Consider the following 22,096-nt stretch of genomic DNA (forward strand, 5'->3'; position numbering starts at 1 on the left):
TTTTCACCAGGGAAGATTTTATAGCAGGAGTTCAGGAGAGCAGGGGCAGACAGTGGGCACTTGGAGCCAGGAGAGCTTCGCTGCTGTCAGCTGCCAAGCGGGAACAGAGTAGGAGAATCACCAGAGAGGCGGAGCAGAAAAAGGTTGGCTTCAATAGAACTCAGCCTTCTCTGATTGTTCCTATGAATTACAGAAGAGAAATATCATAACAGTAAATCATGACTGGCAGTGAACTATTTTCCTAAGTACACTGAAGAGCACAGAATATAAGAATTTCTTCTTGCATCAATATTCCACTGCAATAGCTTTTCTCCCGAGGCTTAGAGAAATCCTTCCTCCTCTAATCCTGTTTTCCAGTGACAACTTAATAACCGAAATGGCAACAATTACCCCTTTCTAGTGCTAACTCACAAATTGCCAAGATTTTTTTCCTTCCTGTTCTACCCATTCAGCAGTGCTCAGTATCCTCCTAGAGCATAAGTGTGAACGGTTCAGCCCAGTGGCACCTGAAGGGTTGGCATGGAGGGTAGAGAAAGATGGGAAAACACATCTTCTTAAATGGTATGTTTGTGGGGTCTTATTTCTCTTCTTTGGAAAGAATAATAGAGCCCCCCTGGATCAAGACCTCTTAGCTCAAGGCAGTGATTCTGAACCTCTCCAGCCCCGCTGGACACCTTAGTTTTACAGAGTAGCATTTTCTGTAGTCTGCAATATACAGAATTCCTATTAATTTGAAATACTTCTGCTTGTATGAACTGTGAAAAATCATAATGCTGTTTAAGGATTTAAACATTACAGCACTAACATATATTTATACATATACAAAGATAGATAGATAGATAGACAGACAGACAGACAGACACAAAGTTTTTTATATATATATACACACATACATACAAATATATGTATTTATACAAAAAGGGGCAGCCGCCGCATTCCAGCTGGGCTCCTGGAGCTACAGAGAGGGCTCTGGGGAGAGAAAATGTGGCTGAGGCCTCAGCTGCAGAGTCAGGATGGGGAATCTCCTCCACGGCATGGAGCTGGCTCGGCTCCGCACCCCAGGCTCAGAGCGGCCGGCACAGCGTGACCGAGGGGGACACCGGCACCTGATGGCACCTCCGAGCAGGGGGATTCCTGCAGGCAGGTTCCCTGTCAGGAGCGGGCGCTGGTGCGCGTCTCGCTTTCCAGGGAAGCTCAGCCCCTGCTCTTTCCCATCCTGACCTGGCTTTGCCCACGCCGGTCACTCATGTCCAGGCAGGATCTGCTTGAGCCGACCTCGGCTCTGGTCAGAGGGGGCTCCCGGGAAGAAGGCCCAGGAGTTCAGAGGCCAATTAAAGCACCCGACAGCGGCTGAAAGCTCAGCAGAGCGTTTTGGCCAAGGCCTCCTTCCCCACTGCCCAGCAGCCTGGCCAGTAACACCTCGTGGCTACGAGCAGCCCTTGCAGGAACCTTGGGGGGAATCAGCAACTCACTTTTCTCTGCTCCTCCACACCCAGATGCCGACACCGCACAACAGGATCACAAGCACGAGGGAACCCAGGGTTACTGCTACACCTGTCCAGTATGCTCGCACGTCTTGGGGCCTGGTAACCCCTGTGGTGTCCTGGGTTGTCCCGCCGGCCACACCTGGAGGAGCAATTGGGAACGTCAGTCTGTCCTGTGCCCCTTTGGAGAGCTTGCAGCACCTTTGGTCTGGCCAGGACATTCTCCGTTCCCTCCCAGCGCTGTGCCTGGAGGTTTGCTCCCAGCCTTTGGACAGGTCGTCCCACACACCAATATTCAGGAATCCAAGAGAGCACGTCAGGCTGCCTGGCCAGTTGCTTCCTTGAGAGACACGAACAAAACCCGTTCCCAGAGCGGGGAGTCTCCCCCATCCCAGTTCTCCCTCCTCCCTGGTGGGTGACACTGGGTGACCAGAGGCCAGCAATTCCCTGGTGTGCTGGAGGCCGGCATCGCCTCCGATCCTTTGGCAGGGATGGACACTGAGCCACTGCTCCCTTCTGGAAACACCTCCTTCTGCACAGCTTCCGTGTCTGTCTCTGAGAAAGAAGCAGGAGTCGGATCAGATGTAACCGTCCCCCCTCGGGTCACACTCTCTTGGGTGCGACAGCGTGGGCAGCAGCGGCACCAGGGGAAGAGCCTGTGGACCCACAGGGGTGTGGAGAGATGGATCTGGGTGGCCGAGGGACAATTACCTGGCACATCTGTTGACTGGACTGCTCCCGCTTCTCCATCAGGGACTGGCGCTGCCCGATGGCCCCTTCCCCAAGAGCCACCTTCTCCGCAGTCTCACGGAGACCTGCTCCTTCTGCATCCCAGAGGCACTTGGAGAGCATCAGGTTGGGCACCTCTTGGCGCTCCTCCAACCTGTTGTCAGATTCAATACTCCAGATATGCCTGAAAACCTGTTCTAACCAGGAAGCCAAAGAAAGAAGTGGGGATTTTGGAAGCCCCCTGGCTCAGCACTGTTCCCACGGGGTAGGAGCACCCGGACTCGCAGCTGCTTTTGCTCCCACCCAGTCTCAGCTGCTTCACATGCTTCTAAGCAGAACTGGGGACGTTTCCATGCCTTGTGACGGCTCAAGGGTGTGAAGCAAGCCTACACTGGAGCCAAGCACAGCCAGAGAGATAGAGACCCCAGAGCTGGGGTGTCCATAGAATGATAGAATAAATAGGTTGGACTGGATCTTAAAGATCATCCAGTTCCAACCCCACTGCCATGGGCAGGGACACTTCCCACTGGATCAGGGGCTCCAAGCCCCATCCAACCTGGCCTTGGACACCTCCAGGGATGGGGCAGCCACAACTCCTCTTGACTTCCAGGGCCTCACCACTCTCATGGTGAAGAAATTCCTCCTTATACCTAGTCTAAATCTGCCCCTCTCCAGTTTATACCCATTTCCCCTCATCCTATCACCACAAGCCTTATGAATAATCCCTCTCCAGCTTTCTCTTAGGCCCAGGATCAGCTCCAGATCAGGTCCAAGCACAGAGCTGTGAGCCAAGCGGGAGGATGCGCTGCGGTCACTGCCTTTGCTAGCACCGCGACAAATCCCACTCTGGGAAGCACAGCCCAACATCCACCAAGTGCTGGGGACCCGCACGCTGGCTCTGCTGCTTCCTTCAGATGGGCACAGCCCTCGTGACTGTGACAAGCTGGAGAAATGGGCTTGTGCAAACCTCATGAGGTTCAACCAGAAGTACAAGGTCCTGCAGCCGGGTCAGGGCAAACCCTCAGTGTCGATCCAGGCTGGGGCTGAAGAGATTGGGAGCAGCCCTGCAGAAAAAAAGACCTTGGGGGGCCAGCGGGTGAGAAGCTTAACACGAACTGGCAATGGGCGCTCACAGACCAGAAACCAACCGTGTCCTGGGCTGCATCCAGAGCTGTGGGACCACAGGGAGGGAGGGGATTTGACCCTCTGCTCTGCTCTGGTCAGACCCCATCTGGAGCCCTGCATCTAGTTTTGGAGTCCTCAGCACAGGAAGGACAGGGAGCTGTTGGAATGAGTCTAGAGGAGGCCATGGGGGTGATCCAAGGGCTGGAGAACCTCCTGTACGAGGACAGGCAGAGAGAATTGAGGTTGTTCAGCCTGGAGAAGACTCCAGGGAGACCTCAGAGCAGCCTCCAGCACTGAAAAGGTCTCCAGGAAAGCTGGGGAGGAGCTCTTGATCAGGGAGGGCAGGGATAGGGTGGGGGGAGCAGTTTGGGACTGAAAGAGGGGAGATTGAGATGAGATCCTAGGGAGAAATATGTTCTGCTGTGAGGGTGGGGAGGCCCTGGCCCAGGTTGCCCAGAGCAGTGGTGGCTGCCCCAGCCCTGGAGATGTTCAAGGCCAGGCTGGATGGGGCTTGGAGCCCCTGATCCAGTGGGAGGTGTCCCTGCCCAGGGCAGGGGTGGGACTGGATGGGCTTTGAGGTCCTTTCTAACCCAAACCATTCCACAATCCTGTGATTCTCCAGCCTTGGTGTTGAGGTTCTGTTAAAAAGAAACCAAAACAACAAAAACCAAAAAACACACTACAAGATTTTCACATTATCACATCAACCAGAGCTCGCAGAGTACAGACTGAAGTGATGAGAGAAGTTGTGCTTAAATCAACATTGTTGCAGAATGGCACATGCCCACAGACTTCCTATCTCCTAACTTGGTTTCAATATTTTTAAAGCTAAGGAAGCCCAGCACCATTCCTGCCTCTTCAGAAATTCATGTTGCCAGGCAAAGAACTCCAGAACTTCCAGCTGACCCTTCAGAAAAAGACCATGACTTCTAGGAACCTGAAGTTTAGGGAACACAGTCAAATGATGGTTCTGGGAACCAAGAGCTTCCTAGGAGAGGACTAGCAGGATAAAAGAAGGACATTGCTTGAACAAAAATTACCTTTGCCTTTCAAAAAAAGCTTTTCCTTCTTCTTTAACCGAACCTGGTACGGCTCAGCCAGCCGGCTCCTACAACTATCTGAGGATAAAGCTCCAGACTCGATGAAACACCCATGGAAATGAGCAGATTTGGACAGGAAGAACCTGGACTTTAGCTCTGTGCTGAAACCCCCTCTCCTCTCAAGTCAGAGTCCACACCAAGCTTCTAAGAAAACGCAAAGGAGATGAAATGGTCCATTTTATAGAGCTCAGAGGGAACCACCTCCCTTCTGAGCCTTTTCCACCCTGCACACCACACATCTCTGCCTCAGCTTCATCTCCTGCTACAAATCCTCTCCTACCTGAGCCTACGCAGCACAAACCAAAAGCCTCCATCACCAAAACAAGCCAAAGGGAGAAAACAAAGCCAGACCACACGCTATCAGCCTCCAGAGCTGCTGGAAAGCACAGGACCTTGAAGGTTCTCCGTGCAAGGAGCCGACCTACAACATCACAGCACCAAGACCTGCCGGCACCGAAGTCACCTCCCTGTCCTGCTCATAAAAAAACCCTTACAAACATCTTACCAAGATTTAATGTACATTTATTCTTAACACGTGGAACATATAGTATAAAGATTTCATACTGAATAACTGATATTCATTAAGCCAAAAAAGGAAAAAAGGGAGGGATTTACATCAAGTTTTTAGCTACATCGTCTGAAATACAAAGATGCAGAATTCATCACTGAAAAATCTCAATTGCGTTTCTTCATCAGGAACTTCAACTGAACCTACAACTTTTTCACACCTCGATTAGAAAGAAAACGAAAAACAGGAAAAAAATACACTATAAGTTGATTGGCTGCTGAGACAGCAATGACTTTATCCACAGAGACCTGTACAGCATCCTCCAGGGAGGGATGTCTGGCAAGAGATTAAATAATTGTGTCTCGCTTTTGCAGGTCATCAACTCGGTAACTCGTCATACTATAAAGGGGGAGGAGAGGGGGACAAAACTGCAGGGGATCTCAGGGTATGTGCAATGTACAACGTCATATATATATACACACACGTGGCAGCGCTCGGGCTGCGGCTAAAGGTTAAAACCAGTTCTAAGAGGTGATCTCAGGGTTATTCACACAATCAAGGAGGAAGGAGAGAAAGAGCTCAGGGTGTTGTAGGTTCACACATGATACTTTGGGGGAAAAGCCTTTTTCTTCTTTTTTTCTCCTCAACATTAACTAAAAACATCTTTAAAAACTACAGCTTGCTGCTGATCCAGCGGTTTTTGGTTTGTTGTTTGTTTTTTTTTTCCATGTGAGACATTATTACAGTATGTTTACAGTTTTAAGGTGTACAGTACATGGAGTTCTACACGCTACTGCACAGGCCTCCCTCGGACAAGGTCTGTTCAGCACCGGTAACGTCTTGGTTCCTGCAAGACTGTGAATGTACAGCGATAAAACCACACCGAGTTCAGCAGTCACTTTTGTCCTTCAGAGTTTACCATTAAAAACAGTTATGAAAGCGGTGCCTGTCAATGTGATAACACGGCAAGTCGTTTGGTTTTTTTTTCCCCAAACTCACTGTAAAGGACAGTAACTTTGGTTAAAATAAAAAAAAGTCTTCTATGTAGACAGAACTTTGTCTCCTTTAATAAGGGATTCAGGACAAATTTGAAGGGCAGGGGACAGGGAGAGGGAAGGGGGAGATCTTTCCCCAAGGGAGAAGCAGGACAGCGCAGGGCAGACAGTGTATTCTGAGGTTCTGCGGCCCTCCAGCAGCCCGACGGTCAGCAGCAGGGTAGGTGCTCCCGTACTGGTTGTACAGGTCCTGCTGCGGAGACGGCTGCGCCGTTTGCTACTGGCTCGGCTGCTGGGTCTGCGCTGGAGGCAGCTGCTGCGGCGTCTGCCCCTGCCCGGCGCTGTACGGGACGTTGTACGTCTCCCCCTCGTGCCGCTTGGCGGGGGGGCCGTAGCTGCCATCCATCGGCCGCTTGTAATTCTACAGGGAGAAGAAAAACACCGCAGATATAAGATGGTCTGCTTGGAAACAGGCAACCCAAACCTCAGCGGGGAGAGCCACTCGGAACCAGAGGATACGCCCCACGGCACGGCCTGTGAGAGGGCAAGCCTTGTCTCAGCGTTAGTCATGTCCAATGCAAAGCTGGATCCGTCTTTCAGTGGCACAAGCCAAGAGCAATTCCTTGCGGCTGGCTGGTAGTTCCCTTGCGGACTCTCCAGGGAAGCCTTGGGGGCAGGAGGTTGCCCACAGAAAGGATTTTCCTGTAGGAAAGGCTCAGCTCTACCATACGTTCACCACAAACCAGACTGTGCACGGGCCCCGATTTCCTTTCGCATCCTGGAATTTTATCAGACCTCATTTCTCATGTATTTCCCAGAAAAGAGAGGTTTCTGCTGAAGCATTAACCAAGATGCATTAAACACTTGCACTTCCTGCTTCTTCCTTTCCCGTAGATTCAAAACACAACCCTGAAAGGAGCCACAAAGATTCTTCCCTCCTCCTCCTTTTAAGTGCAAATGGAGAAAACAGTCAATTGCTGAGATAGAATTAAAACCCGAGCTCTCTCTTGCCTCCAAGGGTCGACCAAGCTGCTACACAGTCTCCTTGGAAGCTCCACGGTCATGACTGGCTTCAGATGGAGCTCTAGGGCTTCAAAGATGCCGAGCGCCAGAGTAACTCGAACTCTTGGCTTGGAGCCCTGTGGCTCTGGTTGCAGAGCCAAACTGCAGAGCAGTTGGAATTATTCTTAGCACAGCTCAGCAAGTGCCCTCTCCATGCTCTCCTAAACCAGAGGACTCAAAATTATCAGAAAAACATTTACGGGTCTTGGCACGGATACAGAGAGCAAGTCATACGTAAGGATTCTTGAAAGAGATTTATGTTCATTCGAACTCTGTCCTGAAACAAACCTGCTGGTTTGGGGAACAAGGAGTAGGAGGCAGCAGGGCAGTCAGGAGAGGAGGCAGGTCTGGAGCCTCTGTCTGCAGGTTCAGCAAGGCAAAGACAACAAAAAGCTCCGCATTGTGGTGCAGAATGACCCACAGCTCCCCCAAATGATCAAGAACTGACTCCAACCTCATCCCACCACTTGGGCCCCAAGCGTTATGGAGTTTGGGATGTTCCAGGGGGGAAGGGAAGCCCAGTAAAGCTTCCTGATCTCCTGCTGCCTGACCAGAACATGCACACCTGCCAACTGCACAGCCTCCGTTCTCAGAACGTTGTTTTGCTAGCACTGGGAACGCTAATTAAAGCTTATTTAAACTATCTGGAAACTAGGAAAAAGTGTCTCCTGTATAAAGTACTTAGTTCTACACATTCATAAAGCAAACACAGAGTCCCAAGCTTTTTCATCCTCCCCTCAACACAAATTTGAGTTGGACATTGAGGGGCTGGCGTATAGTTCAGAGACGGAAACGAAGCTGGGGAAGGGTCGGGAGAACAAGTCTTATGAGGAGCAGCTGAGGGACCGGGGACTGTTTAGCCTGGAGAAGAGGAGGCTGAGAGGAGACCTCATTGCTCTCTACAGCTCCTGGAAAGGAGGTTGGAGCCAGGTGGGTGCTGGGCTCTTCTCCCAAGTAAGAAGCGATGGGATGAGAGAAAACGGCCTCAAGCTGCACCAGGGAAGGTTTAGATTGGATATTAGGAAAGATTTCTTTACCAAAGGAGTGGTGAAGACCTGGCAGAGGCTGCTCAGGGCAGTGGTGGACCCTCCATCCCTGGTGGGGTTCAAAAAGCACATAGATGTGGCACCTGGGCCATGGTTTAGTCAGCACAGCGGGGTTGGGGTAACGATTGGACTGAATGAGCTGTGAGGTCTTTTCCAACCTTCAAGATTCTATGATTCTAAGAAATTTCACAGATTCTTCTGTCCCTCAGTCCAACAAACGAGAAGCTTGCCAACAACTCACCTGCTGCTGCTGTTGATACATGGTGGTTTGCTGGCGAGGAAAGGGGTTGCCGGAGGATGTGCCTTGAGCGGAGAATTGATTGCCATAGGAATCACGTCTGGAGAAGAAACAGATGCATTACTTGTGTGACCACTCTCACAATCCCAGAGCTCCCAAACCGGGCCGAGCTGCTGCTGGGAACACCCCGCACAGACCTTTGTTGCTGCTGCGGCTGCGGGTAGCGGCTGGGAGAATACATCCCCGACTCCGGGCTGGAAGGCATGATGTTGGGCTGCGGAGTTCCGCTTGCTAAGTTGCCCTCAGGTCCCCTGCCGGGCTCCGTCCTACAGGGAAGCAAACACAAAGACCGCACACGTCCAACTTGAATTCACCCTCGCTCCTCAAATGGATCAGGAAAGTCACAATGGGAAGTGAAAGCGATCGTTTCATGAGGTTCAAGCACCCACCTCACTCTGTCGTAAGGACCTCCGTAGGAATAGTGTTGCTGCTGTCCGATGGCCATATTACCCATCCCTGGACCTGCAGCACGATTGTAAGGGTCACCCATACCACTGTTGGGGCCCTGCCCTGAGGACATGAAGGGATCGCTTCCTGGAGCTGAAACACGGAAAGAACCACCAGTAAACACATCTTTCTAACGCAGACGTAGACAGGCCCTGTCTCCTGGGGAAGGAGGGCAAGCAGAAGGTCTCCTACAGCTAATTCCAGCATAGAGAGACAGGGATTAGTACTCAAGATGAGGGAAAGGAGCACACGAGGACCTCCTCACCTTTCCTCACACTGCTGTAAGGATCTTTATTTGGCTCATAAGACATGTGACCCATCCTGTCAGAGGTATTCATGCTGGGCTGGTACCCTGGATTTGGAGTCATGGAGTTCCGCTTTTGGAACGTAGGATCACTACCATCAGCAAAGGCATCCTGAAGGCCCACCGAGTTACTCCCGATCCAAAAAAAAAACCACAACAGGATTATAGAGGTCCACCATGCTCCTCAGGATACCTTTCCCCATGTTTTTTCTCAGGTGTTGCTGTCCCCTAGGATCACAGTCACGCTCCTCCAACAAAGTCACAAAGAACTGCCCTTCTACAATACTGTCCTTGACCCCAAACCCAAAGGAATCACTATTCTCACACAGATCCAGAGCCAACGGTGTTGCTGTAAGCCATGAACGAAGGAGCAAAGCCAGGGAGCCCCACCACAAGAGCCATCTGTGGTAGGGACCCAGCAGCACCCTTGCAGTCACACTGGGAGCGATGGTTTCATACCTGATGCCTGGCAAAGGGGGCATCTGGCTGTGTGGCGTAGACGCTGGAGTTGGTGGCTTCAAGTCTCCTCCTTCTGCCATGGAGCTGCTGGTGGACTGAGGCACCTGAGGGCCCTGCATGGAGCCTGAACCCGCTGCAAGAACAGAAACACATGAGCAGAGAGCCCTCCAAGAGACAGAGATGAACCACGGCCAAAGAAGTACAAGGAGCAAAACGCTGCATGGAGAACCTGGGCCAGACTTCCCAGAAGAACCACGTGCAGTAGCATAAAGCTGAGAGGACATGTTTGCTCTCATTGTGACTTTATTCTTTACCACGTTCTTTTACACAAGGCGCCACCACCATGGCACCATGTTGTGCTGCCCAGGATATCTCACTCCAAAGGATGATGCTCTACAGTGCACCTTCATGTTCTCTTTCTGTCGAGAAAGAAGGCGGGTTTGAGCCCTCTCCTGGAAGCCCGAGCCCTCTCCTGGAAGCGCGAGCCCTCTCCTGGAAGCCTCACCATCTTTTTAGTGATAGAAACTCCAGGATGTAAGCGGAAATCACCAAGTTAACTCTGAACAAGGCTCTGCCCTTCCAGAGGGGTTAATTCATGCAGGTCAATTCAAGCACCACTCCCAAGGATTCCTGGAACAGGGAATGCCGGAGATGCCAGATCTTTCACTGAACAACCAAACCCGTCCAGCAAGTTCCCTGGCTCCATACAGGTTGCTTTACACTACAGTAAGCTTTCATGAAAAAATCTCAGGCCATCATGTGTGATCCAGCTGTGCCACCGGCTCGAGGAGCTCTCCCTGCCCCAGATCACTGTGACACTGCCAGCTCTCAGATTCATACACTCCTCACAGCTGGCAAGAGCTGAACTCTTCATTAATGTTTCCATTAGTTACCATCCCCAGCACCCGATATCCCTCGGCTTCAGCCCTGCTGCTTGATGAGTCATTTCAGCTCTTCATTAAAATCCACCGAGGTCACGTCCAGGCCATGTTTGTTTACACCCCACCTTCCTGGCACCCTGTCCTCTTCTTCACGGCTCCCTCCCAGCCCAGGGAGGCCTTGGCAGAAGGAGGAGCAGAGGCAAGCTCAGCGGGGAGTTTCATTCATGGGCCCTCCCCGCCGTTCTCCTTCCCGTTCAGCTCCACTCGCTTCCCCCAGAAATTCACCGTTTGGAACGCTGGCATCGGCAGGAAGAGGCCTCGAGATATTCCCCACCTCGCTGCCAGTTGGTGCTTGTCCCCACCCCCTGCTGTCCCTCCCACTCACAAATTCACACACGCTTGGAGCCAGGCCAGTTCCATTACTCTGGGAATTAAAACCCAACGGCAGACTGATTCCGCACCCCGGGGACGCGCCGCAGTTTGTGAGCAGGAACCCAAGCTGGGCTGCAGGAAACCCGCGCCACGTGCCTGCGCGGCACCACCCGGCCCAGCCAAGGCCCTTCTGTGAATACGTTTGGGTTTGGAGGGTTATGAATGCACACTACATGGAAAACAGCTCCAGCACCGAGACCTCTACCTAGAGCATTATCCTGCAAGGCCTTTGGATGCTCTGCAGCCTCAAAAAGCAGCCAATGTGGAATCATGCCGCGCGATCCTCAATTCACAAAGTTCCAAGGGCCACAACAGGCGGGAACGAAGGAAAATCAAAACCAATGGATTATAAAGTCCGCAAGAAGCACAAAGTGGTGTCTGCGTGGGATGCCTCAGCCCTTTGTCCAAGTGACGGGACTTCAAAATCATACAATCATGGAACAGTTTGGGTTGGAAGGGACCTCCAAGCCCACCACTTCCACCCCTGCCATGGGCAGGGACACCTCCCACTGGATCAGGGGCTCCAACCCCCATCCGACCTGGCCTTGAACCCCTCCAGGGATGGGGCAACCACCACTGCTCTGGACAACCTGTTCCAGGGCCTCCTCACCCTCACAGCAAAACATTTCGTCCTAAGATCTCATCTCAATCTCCCCTCTTTCAGCTGAAAACCATTTCTCCTCATGCTATACCTGCACTCCCTGATTAAGAGCCTCAGCTGCTGTCCACTTGGCTTTCAAACAGGGAAGGCTTTGGAGTCTGGAGATGAAGTTGAGAATGCGATTTGTGTTGTGTACTACACCCTCTGTTTGGGCTGATCCAGAGGAGCGAGAGAGAAAGGAGGAAAAAGGAAGCAGAAGAGGAGGATGAACATGGACTGATACAGCTTAAAGGATCAGAGCAGCCCTCCAGTACTGAACGGGGCTGCAGGAAAGCTGGGGAGGGGCTCTTGATCAGGGAGTGCAGGGATAGGATGTGGGGGAACAGTTCACAGATCACCTGCACCACGGCCCTTGAAGGCAGAGTCACCACCTTCACACACTCCTGTATTGGCGAAAACAAAACAAAATATGATGCACCACCTCATCCATCCTGACAGGCATCTTGGCTGACATCCTACAAGTCCCAGGCTCAAAATGCTCTGAACATCTTTGTTCACCTCCTGGCATCTCAGAGGGCAAGAAAGTTTTTAGAAGGAGGTGGGGATGGATCTGTAGTCTAGTTTAAGCAGAACTCAGACACCACTTTAGACAGGTCGCTCTAATGACACACAAGTTGCTTTATCTCACAAAATACACCAGGTTTGGAGCTACACCAGGACAGGCTTCCTGACGAGCGAAACAACACGATTTAGTTCTTTATAAAAACCACCACTCTAACTGAGCAGATAAATGTAGTTGCCAACAGATTATTCGGACAAGCACGCTGTCGATCAAGGGCTTAGCGGGGCTGAAACCCAACTGCAGCACAATCAAAAAAGGGTTCATTATTCCCCTTCCTCAGGAGCCAGACAAAGGTAATGCTGGGTTTCTGAACCAAAAAGGCATTTTTTGCAAAAATTACAGGAACTTCACAGCAGATAAAGCTTACTTCACGTATAGGAACAGGTTCCTGACCAGAAAAAAAAGCATCTGAACGTTTTACTTATAAGACAAAGTGGAAAATCTGAAGCTTAAAGGGTTGGCAAGCTCAGCAGTGATTCAAGTCATGAACCTAAAGCAAATAAGACAGAGTGGATCAGACTTCATGAAGACCAAAATGCACAGCAGGCACTGTTGGCCTGGACCTCACGTCCTCCTTTAACTTCTGCATTGAACACTATGCTTAATTATTCCAAAACCGGAGCCTCCCATCAAATCTGAAACAGCAGTTCATTTGAAAGGGCTTGAATTCTAGAGCACTCAACCCGTAATAGGCTCGTGGAGCTCTCTGGGCACAAAGCCTCCAAGTTCTCACTGTCTCCTCTGGCGCAAGCATCCATTGCACACCCTAAACCCAAGTCTGAACTCACCTGGAGACGGAGGCTGGATCTTCGTCTGAGATTTCTTTGAATCGGCAGCTGCAAAGATATCCGGAGGGGGGTCTTCACCTCGCTCTATCTTGCACTTGAAGGCGTAGAGACACTGGATGTACTGCTTCTTCAAAGAACTAGCTGCGCTGCTGGACGTGCCCACGTTGAGATTGGTGGCTAACTCACACCACTTCTTGTTTTTGCTGACCTGCACAACCAACCAAGAGGCTCTAAACTCAATATCCAAGTTCCTTCTCCTCCAATACATTTTCTAGGAAGAAAGCAACACTCCCCAGCTAAAACAAAGGACGCTCTAAGGGCTAAGCAAGGCAGACACAGTTGTGTTCAAACTCAGAACTAGTAGTAAACTCTCTTCCCCACCTAGAGATCATTTGAATAGGGACAGACTGCAAATCAAATTAGCCATGAGATCAGTTGACAGCCTGATGCAAAGTCAATAGAATCATGGGGTGGTTCAGGTTGGAAGGGACCTCAAAGCCCATCCAGTTCCAACCCCTGCCATGGGCAGGGACACCTCCCACTGGATCAGGGGCTCCAAGCTCCATCCAACCTGGCCTTCAACCCCTCCAGGGATGGGGCAGCCACCACTGCTCTGGGCAACCTAGGCAAGGGTGTCCCCACCCTCATAGGAAAACACTTCTCCAAGATCTCATCTCAATCTCCCCTCTTCCAACTGAAAACCATGCCTCCTTGTCCTATCTCTGCACTCCCTGATCAAGAGCCCCTCCCCAGCTTTCCTGGAGCCCCTTTCAGCACTGGAAGCTGCTCTAAGGTCTCCACGGAGCCTTTTCTCTCCAGGCTGAACAACCCAGCCTATTAAGGAAGCATTAAAAAGCATTTTTAAAATTATTATTAGCATTATTTAAAAAAGTAAAAGCAAAATAAACAGGTAAGTGGGAAGCCAGGGCTACCCCAGAGCTACAAAGCTACTTTGAATCGTGTGGCCCATTGACTTGTGACTGCCAGACAGGAAGCAGCTCTGACCACAGACACCTGGTCACCCACCTCAGTCAGTCCTCTGATCTCCTTCTCTGAGATGCAGAGCCGGTAAAGGACCAAGGGCTTCCTGCCCACCGCTGGCAGATTTGTCATGCCCATGGCCTTCTCTTCAGTAAAGGCCAGGTAACGATCGACCCAGAGCTTCCTCTCGGGCTCACCACCCAGCTCGTAGAGTTTGGTGATCTTCTCATTGGCTGTAGTAGAGGAACTGGACTTCTAGGAGAAGGAAAGAGATACCAGCAGTGAGCAGCACAAAACCAGCTGGCTTACAGCAGAGAGGGTTTCAAAAAGGCAGTCAGGGAAGAGCTCCAAGTTCTGCTCAAGAACAGCTTTATATTAGACCCACACTTGTATCAGACAAACATCAGGCAGGCATTATTCGACAAAGGTATCTCAAAAATCAGCTGCTACTCAAGGAATTCACAGAACGTGTGTTTTCAAAAGTGAAAGGTGTCAGGAATGCCACAGAAACCAAACAAACCTCAAGGAGTCCTTGCAGAGAGCCATCTCTTTGAGGCATCCTTTGTGGGCTCATTTGCTAAATACAGGAGAAAACATTTAATTCAACTGCAAAGGAGTTTCCCCCTGGCTACTGCACCCTGCCAGGGTGAGAGCTGCCTCTGGTCAGCCTCTTCTCCTACTCAAGAGGGAGATGCATGCCTCAAAGGAAAGCTAAGATTTGAAGCACCTGTGACCTCAAAGCCCCTCCAGTTCCACCCCTGCCATGGGCAGGGACACCTCCCACTGCATCAGGGGCTCCAAGCTCCATCCAACCTGGTCTTGAGTGAGAGGTGTCCCTGCCCATGGCACAAGATGGAACTGGATGGGCTTTGAGGTCCCTTCCAACCCAAACTATTCCATGATTCTATGATACTAAGAAGCCATAACACGAGCAGAAGTGAGAGATCTTCTCAACGTTCTCGCAGGCAGCTGGTAGCACAAGTATCAAACTTCCAGAGCATTTGCTGTCCTTCAAGTAGAGACTATGGGCTCAGAAACTGCTTGTTTTGCTGGCTCTTTTGAGACTGGTAGCAGCAATGCAAAGAAAAACATTCCCTGAAGAACCTGTTTGCCTCCCTCTTCTGGCTTTAATACAGGATTAGGAAGAGGTTTGTTTGGGAAACAACTGTAACACTTTAGAGTCCCACCTCCCAGCTGAGAGATGAGAACCAAGTAGCTCCAAGCCTACACCAGAAACAAACCCCGCGTTGTTCACACTCCTTTGGGCAGTTTCACTCTGGCAGGTGATAATTCCTAATACTGAATCATTTTGCAAGTGTAATTGATTGCTCCCAAAGGGCTGGGAAATGCTCCTCTTCATTTCTCAACGGTTTATGAATCCAGAAGCAAACCTCTCAATTGTTCCCTCATAAATCCTAAAAAACCTCTTGTAAACACTGTTGAACCACTGTTCCAAGATGGATCTGTTCTAGGTACAGTTCAAGCCCAGCCAGGGCTGGCCACATCAAGTATAATTCAATTTTCCTACACTGAGCACTTCAACAAGGTGGTTTTTACCTTTACACTTTGGATTCAAGCCACACACTACACTGATTAGGTATTCAAAGGACCCGGGGACTTGGGAAAGGTGACCCAACAGGTCCACCTGTGCAGGTACCTTCTCCCCACTTATCAAAGGCCCAAAAGTGCAACGAGAATGTATAAATAAAGTGTGCCAGGCATCCATCAGGAATTCTAGAGAGGCTTGAACTCTTGAGTCACAAAGAGGGGAGGACACAAGAATTCTGATAGAGAAGTCCCTTTCCTGGCCTTAATGAGGGTCGGTGGGTATGGCAGCCTCACCATTCAGGCTCCTCCACAGAACTTATTACACATGGATTTAGTGGTTTATTGCAGAGCCCTCTCCAAAACACACTTGTCAAGACAATTATTTCTTTGAAATGAGTGTCCTACTCACTCATCACACTCAAGTTAAAATCCTGGTTGCAAGGAGCAATCGGATCACACGCTACAAGGACAACTTCTCTACAGCGAGAAGTCTGTCCAGGGTAAGGAGGAGGAACCCAATCGTGTTCTCTCAGGAACCACAGTCACCACTAGACAGATGCACTGTTCCAGTTACTGTGTCATGGTTTTATCTCCCTGGATGCTGACAAGGATGGAAGTCATTAGAAAAACGAAAACATTTTACCTTTGACTTGGATTCTGCTTTGGGTGTCCCATCTGCCTTATTGTTCAATTTAGTTGCGGGTGTTAATTTGACATCCCCAAGGCCTATCATTTCAGGGCTTGCTGCCATCCCTAGGAAGTCAGAAGAATCTTTAACACCGATTCTCAATATGGGACAACGAAATCAATGCAACATTTGACAGATGGTACCGGCTTACCTGCAGAGTTATTAGCCATGTTCCCACCCATCGGATAGGGCGGGCCCTGGGGGTTCATCATGCCAGCCATACTGTTAATTCCCTGTCCGTAAGGAGGTCCAGTGCCCATCATCCCACCTTGGTTCATGTTGGGATAACCAGGAGGCCTAGAGAAAGCAAGGATAAAAGACATTCACTCCAAATACTGAGCATTAAGATCTTGTCCTCAAAAGAAGCAGGTTTGCTAAGAGAAGTCTACAAAGGATGTGGAGAACTGACTTTCCCCACCTTCCTTCTCCAGCAAAAGACAATGATCAGGTGCTACCTGACAGTTCAGCTGCCCTAGAGTCTCATTCTCAACAGAAAAGGGGATGTAAACTAGCTCGCAAGAGGAAGCTCAATTCTGAACCTTTTCACCATCGGTCTTGTTCTGCTGCACCCGTAAAACAAACTTCATTCTAGTTGTTGTCTTCACAGGGAAGAACAGACCTGCAAACACCTCAGCCCTGTGAGAAGAGTTTATTTGTAGAGATCATAGAATCATAGAATCATAGAATAACCAGGTTGGAAGAGACCCACCGGATCATCGACTCCAACCATTCCTATCAAACACTAAACCATGTCCCTCAGCACCTCGTCCACCCGTGCCTTAAACCCCTCCAGGGAAGGTGAATCAACCCCCTCCCTGGGCAGCCTCTGCCACTGCCCAATGACCCTTTCCATGAAATAGCTTTTCCTAATGTCCAGCCTAAATCTCCCCTGGTGGAGCTTGAGGCCATTCCCTCTTGTCCTGTCCCCTGTCACTTGGGAGAAGAGGCCAGCTCCCTCCTCTCCACAACCTCCTTCCAGGTATCTGGAGAGAGCAATGAGGTCTCCCCTCAGCCTCCTCTTGTCCAGGCTAAACACCCCCAGCTCTCTCAGCCGTTCCTCATAAGGCCTGTTCTCCAGCCCCCTCACCAGCTTCATTGCTCTTCTCTGGACTCGCTCCAGAGCCTCAACACCCTTCTTGTGGTGAGGGGCCCAGAACTGAACCCAGGAGTCGAGGTGTGGCCTCACCCGTGCTGAGTACAGGGGGAGAAGAACCTCCCTGAATATTAAATATTTCCTAAGTATATCATTAGCGAAGAATTCCAAAACCCTGCTTGTCCAAGTGTTAGACTCTTAAGATTGATGAACAAGTCTCCAAGGTGGGCAAACCTTCCAAGAAAAGTGTGTTAAGTGTCACTCAACTTTTGGGTTATTCCATCCACAGCTCTGAAAGAGAGACGCAGCACAAGAAAGGGACCAGGAGAAACCTCGTTCCTCACCTCGTCTGGATGGAGTTGGCAGCTGCGTGCACGGCAGTGGCGGCTGCTTCTTGTGCTTTGCGATTCATGCCAGCGGGCGGGGGACACATCCCTGTCCCCACCTGCGGCGGGATATTTGCCATGTTGGGTCCGTAGGGCCTGTTCCCCATGGCCGCGTGGCTCATCCTCCCGGGAGGAAGCCCGCTGTACGGCGGCACACCCGTCTGCCCGTGCATCTGGCTCCCTGCTCCCATCGGGTTCATGCTTCCTCCCATTCCCGGACTGGGATAATTGGCATTGGACATCGCGTTGTAGTTTGGCTGCCTGGGAGAACCTCCTGAGGAGATAAAAAGAGAGAACGACAACATCGCTCTACCAGTTAGTTTATGAATCACCATAAAAAAAAAAAATCTTCTATCAGCAAATATTTAAAGATCACTAACAGATGAGGGGGAGTGTTAACACCTCAAGAAAAATTCGAAGTACTTCGATATAAGCCACAAAAAAAAGGTGTTTTGACATAGCCAAGCAGCAATATCGATTCAAAAGCTGCCTGAAACTCTCCCAAGGCAAAACTGAGTGGAGGAGGGGATTTGAAAAGCTCACTCAACCCTTTTCCTTCCCCTCCAAAGAAAACCAGCCCTTCTCATCTTTTACATTGGACGTACGACCTATTTTTAAATGAGGAGGAAGGCTCCTAGGTTTAGAACTACACCTAGTCCTGAAACCACTGCATTCCATCCGTCTCAACACAAATGAAGCACGGTTCCTTCCAGCTTGGAAGGAGCACACTGTTTTGTATAACCCACACATGAAGAAGGGACAAATAAAGCCAGTTTATCAAGGACAAGAGCCAGGAGCTGACTGTGCCTCACCTTGAGGTCCGTACTGCCCACCCTGGGCTCCGTAGCTTCCCATGGAGTTCTGCTGGTACGGCCCCATTCCAGCGTGCATCTGGCCTCCCGAAGACTGACGGGGAGATAAGGCTGAGCCAGGCTGGGGTGAGCTGTACTGGGGCATCTGAGGGTTCCTCTGCATGTAACCTGGTCACCCGGGGAGAGGAGCAAACTTATTAGTGCAAAGTATCCAGAGGTGCCTCTGGACACACACGTTCTTAGGGAACAGCAGCCCCTGGGAGCCACTCACAAACCCCTTTCAGCAGCAGCCGAGACACATTTTACAGTGGTTGCTATTAAGGAGACAGCGTTATCTGCTAAGATAACGGATCCAATTTCCTGGTTTATCCAGAAAAAAAAGCCCTTAGTGTCACAGGAGCAGACAGCACCACTCTAAATCCTGGGGGCTTCTCGTCATCGCTAGTTTTCGTTTGCTTATTTGCCTCCTCAGGGTGACAACTTTCAGCCAGGAGAACTGAAGCTTTACCTGACTTTCCCCCCACATCAACCTTATTCTCTTAGGGGGAAAACGTGCAATATTATTGTGAACGCCCCTCATTTTGAAGCTTAAGGTCATGGACAAACAGCATTTGTAGAAAAGCCAGTCAGAAGCCAGAGAAAACATCTTAGAAGCCACTCTAGGAGCCTGGATGGAACGGTAGAGGCCAACCAACCAAAATGAGCTCAATTTACTGCAAGGTGCCTAAACATTCAGAGGTTTTAAAGGGGCAGCTTTTAAATGCTACCTCACCATAGAATCCACGTTATCAGGCCAGGCAGTTTTTAGTTACACAGCTAGCTTTACAATTAAGTCTTTTAACTCATGCCACACACCTCGATCTTGCGCTGTGCTTGACTGGTTCACGGAAGGATGCATGATACTGTCCGACTGGCCGCTGGGCGGTCGGGGTGGCATCTGATTGCCTACACCGCAAACAGGAGAGGGGTTAATCACAAAAACTCCACACCACAAAGCCCAGGAGGCAAGAGTATTAAACACCAGGACTACAACTTGAGGAGCAGGGTATGTTAGCCGCAGCGAAGGAAAACAAGCAAGATTAGTCACGTTAACCCAGCGAGATGACAGTGCTGGTTTACCAGCCTTCTCACCCATCCTACTGCGTCCTTTAACTGTTCAAGGTGTTCGAAAGCCAACAAGTGAGATCAAAGGACCTCAAATAACCGGCCAATTCCTCCCCACTGGCCATTGTAATTCACTCCTCAGCTGCACAAGGCAGCCCCACTAGAAGATCAACACGTGCCAAGAAGAATTACCTGGTACTGCAGCAGGTGAAAGCGGACCGGAGCGGGACTGAGCAACGCTGGCTGGAGACCCGACCGGGGATGGGGAGGGTCCTCTGATGCCTGGCAGGTGAGGAGAGGTATGCGGAGAGAAAGGAGACTGAGCTGGGTTACTCTGCTCTCCTTGACTGCTGGAAATCCCTGACGTGCTTACTCCAGGACTCAGGGCTCCTTCTGTACCCACGGGGAGATCAGCTATTGAGCCAGACAGGTCCTGCAACACACAGAGAGACAGATCAGGCCAAAAATAAGAAGACATGGCACTGTGATCTCCCGTATCAGTAAGAAAGAGCGTGTTTCTCCCTTAGGGATGCTACAAATAGAAATCCGTGAACTCTGTTCATGTTATTGTCAGCAATGAAGGCAGCTGTAGACACCAGTAACTGCCAAACGTGTCTTATCCTGCTGTCTGTCTCCAAACCCAAGAGTTCCCCAGCCGGTTTGCTGAGCGCTTGCTGATGGTCCACACAATCGGCTGATTCTCCTACTTGCTTCTTAGAATTCAGTTTAGAGGCGAGAAATTAAAGAATGCATCAACGATACACAGAGAACTGCAAACAGAGGAGACTGTCCACGTGATGATGGCTTGGAAGCAAAACATGGCTCAGCCTCTGAAAGACAGAAAACTCGTGCCTCACCATAATTAATTCATAAACCTCAGATGAGCTGGGAAACTACTCACTGGCGATGGATAAAACCAAATGAAACAGAGATTTAAAAGAAAACCATAAAGTACTTTTCAGGGTTCCCACTTCCTTTTCTTCAAAGACAGCAAAAATTAGCAATTGCAGTATCAGCCTATCAAGTTCAGCGTTTCACCGGGGCAAGGCTAGAAAACACCTTTCCTATCATGTGTATCCACCCTGAAGTAGAAAAGCATAAAAAAACTTACGGAAGTTAAAACCTCAAACTGTCACAGCAGCAACTGCAAAGCGATGGCACCAAATATCATCCGGGAAGTCTCGAAAACCAGGGATACTTCCCAGATGATGATGTGCAGATCCAACACGCGCAATAATAAGGTTCAGCAGCAGTTCAGGCTTAGTCAAGACAGAGGCAGCAGTCGAGAACTTGAATGGAAAGCTGGGAAATCACAACTACTCCAGTGATGCAATGAAATCTTTGCCAGAGATTCAAAGGATGAAGAAGTGGGAGACCAAAGCTTCTCAGGACTTCACCCGTCCTTCCTAAGTCTTTCAGAGTGACCAACCTCAGATCCAAACCATTCCGGACTGAGCCCTGAATTTCAGATCAAATCCCTCCACACAGAATCCAGCCGACCAGCATGACCAGAGCCAACATCATTTAAACACCAAGCAGAAAGGCCGAGCCAACTGATAAATAGCTTGGACACCCCAGTCTTGTTTACACTGACTCGATGATGCCTTGTTTAGCAGCAGTTGGGATAGCATTTTCCCAGCTCTGTGCAGCACAGGAGGACTCGGGATACAAGATACCGCAAACTCAGCCTGCAGAAGAGCCCTATCGCTCTGCAACACCTGCCTGCCAGGTGATGTGGGAAAAGGCTCTGGCAGCACGTCCCCAGCATCTAGGCTCACCACATCCTAGAAAGTGGAGAACTGGAGTTACCGAAGAATAAAATATGACCCAAACGCCTCATCACACTTAGAATCATAGAATCACCAGGTTGGAAGAGACCCACTGGATCATCGAGTCCAACCATTCCTATCAAACACTAAACCATGTCCCTTAGCACCTCGTCCACCCGTGCCTTAAACACCTCCAGGGAAGGTGAATCAACCCCCTCCCTGGGCAGCCTCTGCCAGTGCCCAATGACCCTTTCTGTGAAGAATTTTTTCCTAATGTCCAGCCTAAATCTCCCCTGGTGGAGAGGGGAGGTTGGACAGTGACATTGGGAAGGACAAATGGGGGGTACCAGCTGCATCACATTCTGTTGTTGGTTGCAGCAGAACCATCTTGTCTATTTTAACAGTTGATCAAAATGCTTCTACAAACACCGGCAAATGCTACGTTTGAGCTGAAAATGCCAGTCTGTCAGTGGGGTGACTTAGCACATCGCCCGTCCTTCCTCCTCTCCATTACTGCCTCTGTTAGAGATCACTTCCTGCACAGCTATCTTGGAGGTAGATTTGTTCAAACATTACCTTCCTGGAAAAAACCCCTTTGTTTTATTTCAATGAAGGCTAAAAAACTGCCTAAAAAGCCTAAAAATAGCATCTAAGATCTCTTGCAATTTTCACTGCCTTCCATTGTAACATCAAAAACGTTGCTCATTTACGCAGCTCCTTGTTTTCTTTTCCTCCTGGTCAACTTTGACAAAACCCACATTCCTCCCATGGAAACCACTGGAAGTGGGAGTAAAAAGACAGTATTTTCAACATTTTGCATTAAAAAGCATCAAC

The 22,096-nt window shown here is 50.0% G+C and overlaps 3 protein-coding genes across 3 annotated transcripts in view; 1 reads left to right on the forward strand and 2 right to left on the reverse strand.

Annotated features, from left to right (window-relative positions):
- The window catches only part of LOC138733954 (AT-rich interactive domain-containing protein 1A-like), a 777,561-nt gene that overhangs the window by 493,275 nt on the left and 262,190 nt on the right, over nucleotides 1-22,096 (forward strand). The gene's annotated exons all lie outside the window — the stretch shown is intronic.
- The window catches only part of LOC138733960 (AT-rich interactive domain-containing protein 1A-like), a 505,727-nt gene that overhangs the window by 288,960 nt on the left and 194,671 nt on the right, over nucleotides 1-22,096 (reverse strand). The window contains 6 exon segments of the mRNA XM_069881483.1: nucleotides 16,054-16,163; nucleotides 16,250-16,395; nucleotides 17,536-17,851; nucleotides 18,390-18,557; nucleotides 19,245-19,334; nucleotides 19,686-19,926. Coding sequence (XP_069737584.1) covers nucleotides 16,054-16,163; nucleotides 16,250-16,395; nucleotides 17,536-17,851; nucleotides 18,390-18,557; nucleotides 19,245-19,334; nucleotides 19,686-19,926 — 1,071 coding nt within the window.
- Nucleotides 6,219-14,421, reverse strand: LOC138733948 (AT-rich interactive domain-containing protein 1A-like). Its single transcript, XM_069881469.1, has 9 exons — nucleotides 14,383-14,421; nucleotides 13,908-14,117; nucleotides 12,882-13,089; nucleotides 9,536-9,690; nucleotides 9,060-9,210; nucleotides 8,737-8,887; nucleotides 8,485-8,613; nucleotides 8,291-8,387; nucleotides 6,219-6,362 (listed from the first exon to the last, which is right to left on the reverse strand). Exons 1-9 carry the CDS (start codon nucleotides 14,419-14,421, stop codon nucleotides 6,219-6,221), a joined length of 1,284 nt encoding a protein of 427 aa, XP_069737570.1.

This window comes from Phaenicophaeus curvirostris, unplaced genomic scaffold (assembly GCF_032191515.1).
Source record: "Phaenicophaeus curvirostris isolate KB17595 unplaced genomic scaffold, BPBGC_Pcur_1.0 scaffold_50, whole genome shotgun sequence".
Classification (NCBI taxonomy): Eukaryota; Metazoa; Chordata; class Aves; order Cuculiformes; family Cuculidae; genus Phaenicophaeus; species Phaenicophaeus curvirostris.